Source organism: Amblyraja radiata, chromosome 9, assembly GCF_010909765.2.
Source record: "Amblyraja radiata isolate CabotCenter1 chromosome 9, sAmbRad1.1.pri, whole genome shotgun sequence".
NCBI classification, from domain to species: domain Eukaryota; kingdom Metazoa; phylum Chordata; class Chondrichthyes; order Rajiformes; family Rajidae; genus Amblyraja; species Amblyraja radiata.
In genome coordinates, this window is record NC_045964.1 from 4720208 (window position 1) to 4732598 (window position 12391).

General features: G+C 42.9%; 1 protein-coding gene across 2 annotated transcripts in view; it reads left to right on the top strand.

Annotated features, from left to right (window-relative positions):
* nemf (nuclear export mediator factor) overlaps window positions 1–12391 on the top strand; it is a 62012-nt gene that overhangs the window by 33996 nt on the left and 15625 nt on the right. For both annotated transcript variants that reach the window (XM_033026538.1, XM_033026537.1), the window contains exons 18-22: window positions 756–818; window positions 1304–1416; window positions 5251–5308; window positions 5704–5762; window positions 9370–9490. In XM_033026538.1, the coding sequence (XP_032882429.1) occupies window positions 756–818; window positions 1304–1416; window positions 5251–5308; window positions 5704–5762; window positions 9370–9490 (414 nt within the window). The remainder of the gene's footprint in view (window positions 1–755; window positions 819–1303; window positions 1417–5250; window positions 5309–5703; window positions 5763–9369; window positions 9491–12391) is intronic.

Sequence of the window (12391 nt, forward strand, 5' to 3'; positions counted from 1 at the left end):
TTAGTCTTGAAGGATACTAACCTTGAAATTTGCTGCCCAAACTGAACGCAGTATTCTAAATGGGTTCTGACAGGAACACTGTAGTCGAGAACAAAAACAGTAATTCACATTTTTGCATTTAAATCCCTTTGAAACTGTGTTAGGACCTCTTCAGTGCATTGACCTTTAACTGAAAATGTGCACATACGGAGACTTCTATAGGCTTGTACATGTGGCATGTGGTTTCAATAAATTAAATGCAAGGCTGGTGATATGGTGACACAGTGGTTAAGTTTCTGGACTAGCATCCAGGGCCCTGGACAATTGATCCATAGACATGAATCCAAATCTCACCATGGTGGCAGGAGAACTAAATTCAAATAATGAAAAGTAACCTGGAACAAGAGCCAGCATCAGTAAAACCTGTGTGAATACCTGATGTGGTTTGGGATGGAATATCAATTAAGGTTGGACTGTACCATTCCGACCTGATCTTTCCTATATCTGGTTGATTCTGAACTTTCATCCGAGATGGCCTTCGCAAATCACTCTGTTCAGGGACAAACCAGGGATAAATAGCAAAGTATAGCCTTCAAGTAATGTTAGTGTATTGTATATCCACACATCCTATATCCATTAGCATGCACCTGTTATGAGGAATCCTAAACACTTTTCACCCTTGAACCCAGGAGCACCAAAACCAGTCAATGCACCACCAAGCTAATGTTGACCATATGTGACCTTTTTTAAATAGTAGTTATAATTTTGTTTTACAGCTGATGTTTATGTACATGCTGACCTACATGGTGCTACCAGCTGTGTCATTAAGAACCAAAAAGGTAAATTCATTAACTTACAGCATTACAAACGTACTCCCCCTGCAGGAACTATACATCAGAAGGTGCAAATTCAGAGCCAACAAGATCATGGGGGACCCCTTTCAACCCAGCAACGGACTATTCCAGCTGCTATGGTCAGGCAAACGCCTCCGTTGCCATGCTGTGAAAACAGAGAGGATGAGAAGGAGTTTCTTCCCAGGACTGTAAACACCTATCTCACCAGGAACTAACTTACTGTACCAATTTACTGTTGTGTGGTGTCTTTTTAAAATTGCTGTTTTTTCTTCTTCTTTTTCCTCCCACAAATATGTAATATGTGATTCTGTTCCATTCTGTTTTGTAGTTTTTTTGCACATTCTGCAAGCATTGCCACTTTTCATTTCACTGCACATCTCGTATGCGTATGTGACGAGTAAACTTGACTTGACTTGAAATGTCAGTTACTTTTATTCTCCACTGACATAAGCTTTATTTTTTACTTGCAGGGGAGGCAGTTCCTCCACGTACATTGACGGAAGCTGGCACGATGGCAGTGTGTTATAGTGCTGCATGGGATGCACGTGTAATCACTAGTGCATGGTGGGTCCATCATAATCAGGTAATTGTGGATTTTTTTCCTTTTGTACAGTTACACTGCACTCATCCTCAATTTAGACATTCCTTAAATGATTTGTTGTTAAAAATCACAACCAACATTTTGATTGCTGGGGGAAAAAACGTATTTATAGAAACAGAAAAATAGATGCAGGAGTAGGCCGTTCGGCCCTTTGAGCCAGCACCACCATTCTTATATGATCATGGCTGATCATCCAAAATCAGTACCCCGTTCCTGCTTTCCCCCCATATCCCTTGATTCCTTTAGCCCTATAAGCTAAATCTAACTCCCTCATGAAAACATCCAGTGAATTGGTCTCCACTTCCTTGTATGGCAGAGAATTCCACGGATTCACAACTCTCTGGGTGAAAACGTTTTTCCTCATCTCAGTCCTAAATGGCCTATCCCTTATTCTTAAACTGTGACCCCTGGTTCTGCACTCCCCCCAACATTGGGAACATTTTTCCTGCATCCAGCCTGTCCAATCCTCTAAGAATTTTGTACGTTTCTATAAGATCTCCTCTCATCATTCTAAATTCTAGTGCATACAAGCCCAGTCGACCCATTCTTTCATCATATGTCAGTCCTGCCATCCCGGGAATTAACCTGGTGAACCTACACTGTACTCCCTCAATAGCAATAATGTCCTTCCTCAAATTAGGAGACCAAAATTGCACACAAAACTCCAGGTGCAGTCTCACCAGGGCCTTGTACAACTGCAGTAGACCCTCCTTGCTCCTAAACTCAAATCCTTTTGCAATGAAGGCCAACATGCCATTAGCATTCTTCACTGCCCGCTGTACCTGCATGCTTCCTTTCAGTGACTGATGTACAAGCACACCCAGGTCTCGTTGCACCTCCCCTTTTCCTAATCTGACACATAGAAACATAGAAAATAGGTGCAAGAGTAGGCCATTCGGCCCTTCGAGCCTGCACCCCCATTCAATATGATCATGGCTGATCATCCAACTCCGTATCCTGTACCTGCCTTCCCTCCATGCCCCCTGATCCCTTTAGCCACAAGGGCCACATCTAACTCCCTCTTAAATATAGCTTAAGAGGGAGTTAGACACCATTCAGATAATAATCTGCCTTCCTGTTCTTGCCACAAGTGGATAACCTCACATTTATCCACATTATACTGCATCTGCCCACTCACCCAACCTATCGAAGTCTCCCTGCAGCCTCATACCATCCTCCTCGCAGCTCACACTGCCACCCAGCTTTGTGTCATCCGCAAACTTGGAGATGTTACATTTAATTCCCTTGTCTAAATCGTTAATATATATTGTAAATAACTGGAGTCCCAGCACTGAGCCTTGCGGCACCCCACTAGTCATTGCCTGCTAGTGTGAAAAGGACCCGTTAATTCCTACTCTTTGCTTCCTGTCTGCCAACCAGTTCTCTATCCATGTCAATACCCTACCCCCAATACCATGGGCTCTAATTTTGCACACTAATCTCTTGCGTGGGACCTTGTCAAAGGCTTTTTGAAAGTCCAGTTACACCACATCCACTGGCTTTCCCTTATCAATTCTATTTGTTACATCATCAAAAAATTCCAGGAGATGAGTCCATGCCAAAGTCCATGCCAAAGTCATCATAAATCCATGCTGACTTTGACCGATCCTGTCACTGCTTTCCAAATGCGCTGCTATATCATTAATAATTGACTCAAGCATCTTCCCCACTACCGATGTAAGGCTAACTGGTTTATAATTCCCTGTTTTCTCTCTCCCTCCTTTCTTAAAAAGTGGAGTTACATTGGCTACCCTCCAGTCCACAGGAACTGATCCCGAGTCGAGAGACTATGAAAAATGATCACCAATGGATCCATGATTTTTAGGCCACCTCCTTGAGTACTCTGGGATGCAGACCATCAGGCCCTGGGGGTTTATCTGCCTTCAGTCCCAACAGTTTACCTAACACCATTTTCTGACTAATGTGGATTCCCTTCAGTTCCTCCCTCCCACTAGATCCTCGGTCCCCTAGTATTTCTGGGAGATTGTTTGTCTCTTCCTTTGTGAAGACAAAGCCAAAGTACTTGTTTAACTGTTCTGCCATTTCTTTGGTTCCCCATTATAAATTCACCTGTCTCTGACTGTAAGGTACCTACATTTGTCTTCACTCATCTTTTCCTTTTTACAGTAAGTTTTAATTAACCCCTTTGTGCTTCTCTGTTGAGTTCTAAATTTCTCCCAGTCTCCCAGTTTGCTGCTTCCTCCGGCCAATTTATATGCCTCTTCCTTGGATTTAAAACTATCCTTGATTTCCCTCGTTAGCCACGGTTGAGCTGCCTTCCCCGTTTTATTTTTTCACCAGACAAGGAACATTTATGTAGCATCCGTCATAACTTCAGGACATTTCAAGAGCAAAGAGGAATATTTGAAATTCTCTCACCATTGGAATGTAGGAAGCCTATCAGACGATACACAAGGCATAGCGGTAGAGTTGCTGCCTTACACGCTAGAGACATGGGTTCGATCCTGACTATGGGTTTTGTCTGTACGGAATTTGTACGTCTCCCCATGATGGGTGTCAGAGGGTATGGGGAGAAGGCAGGAGAATGGGGTTAGGAAGGTGAGATAGATCAGCCATGATTGAATGACGGAGTAGACTTGATGAGCCGAATGGCCTAATTCTACTCCTATCATTTATGATCTTATGACATGTGTGGGTTTTCTCTGGTTTCCTCCCACATTCCAAACGTACAGGTTTGGAGGTTAGTTGGCTTAGTATAATTGGAAGTCGTCCCTAGTGTGAGTAGGATAGTGTTAGTGTGCGGGGATCGGCGTGGAATCGGTGAGCCGAAGGGCCCGATTCCGTGCTGTATCTCTAAACTAGACAAAACTGAACCAATAGCAATGTAATGGCAAACAGATATTCCCTTTATAATATTATTGTTTGAGGGCAGCAGCTAAACCCTTGGTTTCCTCGACATTGTGATCTTATCTACCTAAAATGGGCTATGGTTTTATGTCTCATCTGAAAGATGATGTTCAAGATTCAAGAGATTCAAGATTCAAGAGAGTTTATTGTCTTTAAAGAGCAGCAATTCTTTAGTGTTACACTGATGTATTATATTAGATTTTTTGTCAGTCTCTGGAGTGGGCCATCAAGACTTGCATAGGACAGGTTTGGAGGGAACAAATGTGGGCAGGTGGGATTAGTGTAGCTGGGCAAGTTGGGCCGAAGGGCCTGTTTCCACACTGTCACTATGCCTCTTAAGACAAGACTAAGCTATGAGTAACAAAGTACTCCCAATATCATGGGCAGATTTTTGCTTTCTTGATTAGATGGTGATCTGGCAGAATGGGTCATCTACCTGTTGAAATGAATAGGATGAAAATAAACAGTAAAGGGCACAAAGTGCTAGAGTCTCTCGGCAGGTCAAGCAGCATCCCTGGAGAACATGGACATTTCGGGTTGAGACCCTTCTTAATTCTACGTGTGAAAATAAGCAGTTCACTCTTCTATCTTATAAACCAGATAGTGAACATGAAGATCAAAGGTTTATTCTGGTTGTGCTCTATATTGCCTTTAAGAAATTATTTTTTAGTATTTTACATTTAATTTTTCATTCCATCAGTGTCACAGTATATTTTCCAACACAAATTACGGGCAAATACCCTGCTAAACTGTGAATGTTTTAGCTCTATAAGATGCATCAGAATTTATTTCCCTCTGGTCCTCCCTCTGTCCGTCATTAGCACAAAATAATATGGCTGTGATTCGTCACCATAGGCAATGGTACCACCAATAATTGGACAATGAATATAATATTTATTTCAGACTTTAAAATAAGAAAATCATAACGTGTCATTTTTAAATCTTCAGGTATCAAAAACTGCACCTACTGGAGAATACCTGACCACAGGAAGTTTCATGATCAGAGGTGATAAGTTTGTTCACAGCATTCATCTTATATGGTGAATTGATAATTTGACATTTGTTCATTTTTGTGAAATGCATATTTATTTTAGGTTATCAACAGTTGGATTGTCCCAACACCCTTCAGCTTCAAGTAATATTTTTATATATGAACCTGAAGCTGTATAAAATAACGTACTTATAAAATCATTGATCCTTTTTCTGGGATCTGTGTGAAGACAAAGCTTAGGTAGACTGTTATTTCCATATAGCTAAAACATGCTGATAAAGATTTTTTACATGAACGTATGCCTTTTTAAATAGGTTTGATATTCTACTGTTTAAGTGTTTTGCAGGTTTTTGTTGTTATAGTCTTGACCTTACAGACAATGCAGGTCTGATTTTCTTTCATATTTACAGGTAAAAAGAACTACCTCCCACCTTCTTACCTTATGATGGGATTTGGCTTTCTATTTAAGGTAATATGTTGATATTTTCTAGTAATGTGGCATAAAGTGAAATATAACTGTAAAATCAAGTATGGTAGAACTAACTTCCTTTGACAAAGCCAGATAGTATAGCAAGTTATATTATGAGAGGGTAGACAAAAATGCGGGAGAAACTCAGCGGGTGCGGCAGCATCTATGGAGCGAAACGTTGCCTATTTCCTTCACTCCATAGATGCTGCCGCACCCGCTGAGTTTCTCCCGCATTTTTGTCCACCTTCGGTTTTCCAGCATCTGCAGTCCCCTCTTGAATATATTATGAGAGGAGTGTATTTTCTCAGAAAATAAAGAAACTGTAGATGTTGGAAATTGGAAATAAAAACTGAAAATGCTGTAAGCATCAAGCAAGTCGGCTAGCATTTATGGAGAGAGATAAATTAAGAGAGAAACAGAATTATATTTCAGGTCGAAGATCATTGTCAGAGGTGGCAAAGAAAGAAAAGTAGTTAAACTGTAGAGATGTGGGGGAAGGATGGACTTGACAAAGGGAATGTCTGATAGGTTGAGGTCATGGGGATAAGCAGTAGGATTCATCCAGTCAATGGAATCATGGGGTCAGTTGGAGCAAAAAGTGGAACAAATGCCCCAAGTTGAGGGCTGTTAGAAACAGTTTCAATGATGGCTTTGCGGAAGAACCAGTTCAGAGCTCTCTATTGCCTCTACTTCAAATTTTCCCTCCAACTCTTTGCCCTTGTGTTGGTGGCTTCCTGCACTGTTCCAACTAATCCCAGTGTAAGTTTGAGGAACACCAACCATCTTGTCATCCACCTGGGCAAGTTGCAGCTTGCAGGATCCAGTATTGAATTATGCAATGTATTTAAGCAACTCGACTCTCTCTCGGACCTCATCAGAATTGCCATTTCTGCTTTAAGCCATCCATCTGTGATATTTCTCTCTTATCTTCTGGACCTCCATCAGTCCTTCATTTTGCAACTTTTTGTTTGTCTACGTTCTCGCTCTCTTGCTGTTCTAGTCTCAGTTTTTGTCCCATTTTTTTTCCCTCTTGTGCACTTTATTAACTCATTGGCACGATGATTTTTGCAACATATCCTCAAGACAAGCCGTCCTCAACAAATCAGAGATATTCCCATTACCCTAACATTACTCTACAACTTCTAACTAACTTGTTATTTCTCTTTCCCAGTTCAGATTAAGGCTCTTTGACCTGAAATGTTATCTATGCTTCTCTTTCTGCCTGACCTGCTGTATTTGTATAATGTTATTTAAAATGGTAGGTGCAGATTCTTTGGAGTGCAGAATGCCCATAGCAGCAAGAACTTAAAAAGAGATTCTACAAGAGCAGTCTGAAAGTAGTGAAGTGGGCGGGTGACATCATTGCCTTTCTATTTGTGTAATACTGCTTTGTAAGTCCTACTTTCCATTTTGTGTGTTTGTATTAATGTATTAACTTTAATGAATGTATAAGATCATGAGGGGAATAGATGGGGTGAATGCAAAGGGTGAATTTTACCCAGAATAGACGGATCGAGAACCAGAGAACAGAGGGGAAAGGTTAGAAGGAAAAGATTTAATAGGAACCTGAGGGGCAACTTTTTCACACGGTGGGTGTATGGAATGAGCTGCCAGAAAAGGTAGTTGAGGCAGGTACTATAACTACATTAAAAATACATTTACATAGGTACATAGATAGGAAAGGTGCAGAGAGATATAGGCCAAATGTGGGCAGGTGGAACTAGAATAGATGGGGCATCTTGGTCTGCATAGGCAAGTTGGGCCAAAGGGCCTATTTCCATGCTGTATGACTATAAGTCATTGAGCAGTTCAAAATATTTTTACTTCTTTTCAGTTGGACTTAAATTGTTGTAATTTAATGACATGCTTCATCTATGTCATTTGTCTGTACCAATTTACAAGCATCCAAGTGGCCTTTCTGGAATTAAATTAATTTGTGCTAAATTAATTTCAAACTTAGTACCTTTGAAGTAGCACAAAAGAATCAAGGCACTTAATGATAGCTGAGCCATAACAGCAGATGTTATTGGTCAATGAGATAGTTTAGTAAGGACCATCTTAAAGGAGGATGAAGAGGCAGGAACAAAGGTTTGAGCGAGGAATCACAAAGATTTAAGGCACAGTTGCCAGTACTGGAGGATTGAATTTGAGGGCATCTGAGAGATTGAAACTGGTCCAGAAATCTTGAATGAGGCAGAGGTTACTACAGAGCTAGGAAGGGGGAGACCACATATAACACCAAGGATGAGAAATGAAGTCTTGAGTAGCCAGGAGCCGATAAACGTCAGCAAAGTCTGAGGAGATTCAGGAAAATCTTGATGTCAGGCCAGCAGCAGAGTTTTCAATAATCAATTTTACGGAGGGCCAGCATTGACAGGCAGGAGGTAACAGAAGTGTGGGTGAGTTTTGGCAGCTAATAACCTGAGGCAGGGGCAGAGTAAACATCGGTACAGAGGTGTAAATAGTTGACACAATGTGTCGGAAGGAACTGCTGATGCGGGTTTAAACCGAAGATAGACAAAAAAAGCTGGAGTAACTCAGTGGGTCAGACAGCATCTCTGGAGAAAAGGAATAGGCGACATTTCGGGAAGAGTTGAGTTTGGAACTAGGGAACATACTTTTTGACAGGTGTAGAAGTTGATGACTGTTCTTCCTAGTATTTGGCTGGAGGAAATTAGGGAATAGTTTTGTGGTGGAAATTCAGCTCTATTGGATTGAGACTAACTACCTTGAACCCTTAAGGGCCTGTCCCACTTAGGTGTCCTTGGCACGCAAATTACACGATCTCGTATGGCTAAGAGGGGCCGGTCCCACTTAGAAGCACGGAGGGGTATGTAGTTGTGCACGACATCGCGTGGGGCTCCGAAATATTTGTAGTGAACGAAATCTTCGCGCGCCAACGGCCTGTCGCGTAACTGACGGCCAAAGTGGGACAGGCCCAAGACCCTGGTGCGACGCAACGTCTCACCTTCAACAGTAGCAGAAGCAGGCAAACGATCGCCGAACTTGGCCTGGGGCTCACGGCCGTTGCGGTCCGGATCCGCCCCCACTTCTACTCCCAGAGCGGGGCCAAGAAAATTGAAGATGGACACAAAATGCAGGAGTAACTCAGCGGGACCGGCAGCATCTCAGGAGAGAAGCAATGGGTGACGTTTCGGGTCAAGACCCTTCTTTTCAACTGAAGAAGAGTCTCGACACGAAACGTCACCCATTGCTTCTCTCCAGAGACGCTGCCGGTCCCGCTGAGTTACTCCGGCTTTGTGTCCATCTTCAAATGACGTCACGCGCTCCAGACGACTGTGCGTATGCATGTAATCGCGCCCGACCTTCGCTCGACCGTCTCAACGCGACCACGAGGTCGTGTAATTTGCGTGCCAAGGACACGTAAGTGGGACAGGCCCTTTACAGTCAGCAGCAGAGATCAAATTCATCCCATCTATATCCCAGAATTCCCACAGATTCCTAACTAATTGTTAACTATGTTTCTAATGAAAGTTAAATTCATCTTGTTTTGTAGAATGTTCTTATTGTGGCTATCATAAATGTAGCATTACTGTTACCATTTCTCAGCCAGGGTTCCAAGACTGTTTGATTTGCTTGTACGTAGGTTGATGAGCAGTATGTGTGGAGGCACGTGGGGGAGAGGAAGGTCAAAGTGAAGGATGAAGACATGGAGACTGTAACCAGCAGCACCTCTGACCTTTATACTGAGGATACAGTTCCCTTAGGTAATGCATGAAAGGCCATACACAAATAGATTACTGTAGGTAACTTTGTTCCAACCTAAAGTTATATTTATGAAATAGTTTGATTGTAAAGGAATTAAGGACTGTTTGAGAATTGAAGTGTCTGCGGGGAGGGGAACACATTTCATGGCATCTTGCCCTAGCAGGAGAACATTTGGCTCATTTAGACGCAACTGGTTTTCAGTCTCATTCCCTCACTTACTTCACTATTACCCATCCAATCGCACTTACCCATCAGCTGCACTCCGGTACTTCTCCCACCCACCTACAGTGGTCTATTGGCCAACCAAACTGCAGTTCTTCGGGATGTGGGAGGAAACCGGAGTAACTGGGGAAAACCCACAGGATGGCAGGGAGAATGTGCAACTCTACAGACAGCGGTCAGGATTGAGCCCTGGCTGCTGGAGCAGCACTGACTGGAACATCATTGCAGGTTACATTCATGTAAAAAATCTTTGCAAATAATTCATTATAGTGACTATGTCTCTGCGGAAGGAATATAAGATAGGTGTAGGCGTATGTGATTAAGTGGATATATATTTTCATGTGCTATACTGCTGCCACCAAAAAATCTTTGTAATCAGTTCTCATAAGTGCAGAAGTGGGCCATTCGGCCCATCAAGTGTACTCCGCCATTCAATCACGGCTAATCTATCTCTCCTTCTCAACCCCATTCTCCTGCCTTGTCCCCATAACCCCTGACACCCTTACTCATCAAGAACCTAGCAATCTCCACTTAATTGGACACACATCATTGAGTAAGGTACAATAAATAATTAGATAAAGTCAAATTGCAGACTTTATTGAAACTTCTTACAGCATTTTAAATTACTGGTAGAAAGACAAGAGATTCAAGATTCAAGAGAGTTTATTGTCATGTGTCCCAGATAGGACAATGAAATTCTTGCTTTGCTTCAGCACAACAGAATATAGTAGGCATTGACTACAAAACAGATCAGTGTGTCCATATACCATTATATAAATATATACACACATTAATAAATAAGCAGATAAAGTGCAAATAAACAGATAATGGTCTATTAATGTTCAGAGTTTTGTTTCAGTTGAGTTTAATAGCCTGATGGCTGTGGGGAAGCAGCTATTCCTGAACCTGGACGTTACAGTCTTCAGGCTCCTGTACCTTCTACCTGAGATGTTTTTTTGAAAGTTAAGAACTTTCCATGGTAAAGAACAACACCAGGTGAAGATTGAAAGAATCAATGCAGGAAATATTGATATAATATCTGGATATAATCAAATGTAATCTGATTTACCAACATGACAAATGGTGCAGATTGAAGCCTCAGCTCTGAGGATCTGCTGTGCAGATTAAGAGTTTCAGATAGTGACAGAGCTATGATGTTCTGTTTATTGACCTGCTGTAGGATAAAAGCACTCTCTCAGATGAGATTACTCAAAACGACACATCTTTGGATACCTTGGCAAGCTTGTACTGCAGGGTAAACTAGCATTGGTCTAACTTTAACAGCTTGATAAGTTGTACACATGCTTTATACCATAAAGGGCCTGTCCCACGAGCATGCGACTGCATGCGGCAAGCGCGACCTAACGTGGTCGCTTGAGCCGTACGGCCGCGCGGAGCCGGTCCCATTTCGATCGCCGGAGCCGTATGGAGTTGCGTGGAGCTGGTCCCGACATCGTGTGGGGCTCCGAAAAACTGACCGTGTTCAAAAATTCCGCGCAGCAACGGCCTGTCGGCCTGCAGCCGCATAGAGGCCGTACGCAGCGCCTCGACGGGCGTACGCATTGTCTTGATGCCGTACGCCTAGCGCGTGGCGTTACGCGATGATGTCACCGCCCGGCGTGCCGTTGCGCGATGATGTAAACGCCCGACGCCGTGCGTTGTCCAAATTTAGTCGGCCCGCCTCCTGCCCAGCTGATTGGTGAGTATGATGTCGGGACCAGCCCCGCACAACTCCAGACGGCTCCGCGGTTGGAAGTTGGACCGGCCCCGCGAGGCCGTACGCCTCAAGCCACCACGTTTGGTCGCGCTAGACGCATGCAATCGCATGCTGGTGGGACAGGCCCTTTAGGTAGACACAAAATGCTGGAGTATCTCAGCGGGACAGGCAGCATCTCTGGACAGAATAAATGGGTGACGTTTCGGGCTGAGACCCTTCTTCAGACTTTATACCATTAGTCCAGGGGTGCCATAGGGAGTTGTGGTGTAGTCGTCCATTTAGTCTTCAATGATTTTTAGATTGATTTTCACTGTGCCAAGAATAAACTTCAATCGATGAATGATGGTTACCTGGTTGAATTAAAGGAAAAAGACAAAATATTGTTAGTCTTTTGAAAATACTTTAACCTTCCTGTTTAATAACCCCAAAACAGGAAGCAAACAGGCTATTGAACACGACAAACAATACTAAAGGGCAGTCACGGTGGCGTAGCGGTAGAGTTGCTGCCTTACAGCAAAATGCAGCGTCAGAGACCCGGGTTCGATCCCGACTACGGGTGCTGTCTGTATGGAGTTTATACGTTCTCCCCGTGATCTGCGTGGGTTTTCTCCGAGATCTTCGGTTTCCTCCCACACTCCAAAGACGTGCAGGTTTGTAGGTTAATTGGCTTGATAAAAATATAAAATTGTCCAAGTTGGCGATATGCAGCGTACTGCCCTGCCGACTACGAAATTCAGAAGGTTCAGAAACTCCGTAATACAAACCGCCTAGATTGCACAAGGGACTTGGTTTTTGTTTTTCGTTTTTTTTTAAAACTTTTTGCTGTTTATTGTGGTATGTTTACATATGTGTTGTGCTGCGGCAAGTGAAAATGTCATTGTTCTGTTTTGGGACATATGACAATAAAACACTCTTGACATTACTGTGACCAGAATGCGATATAATGTCAGAATATTGCATG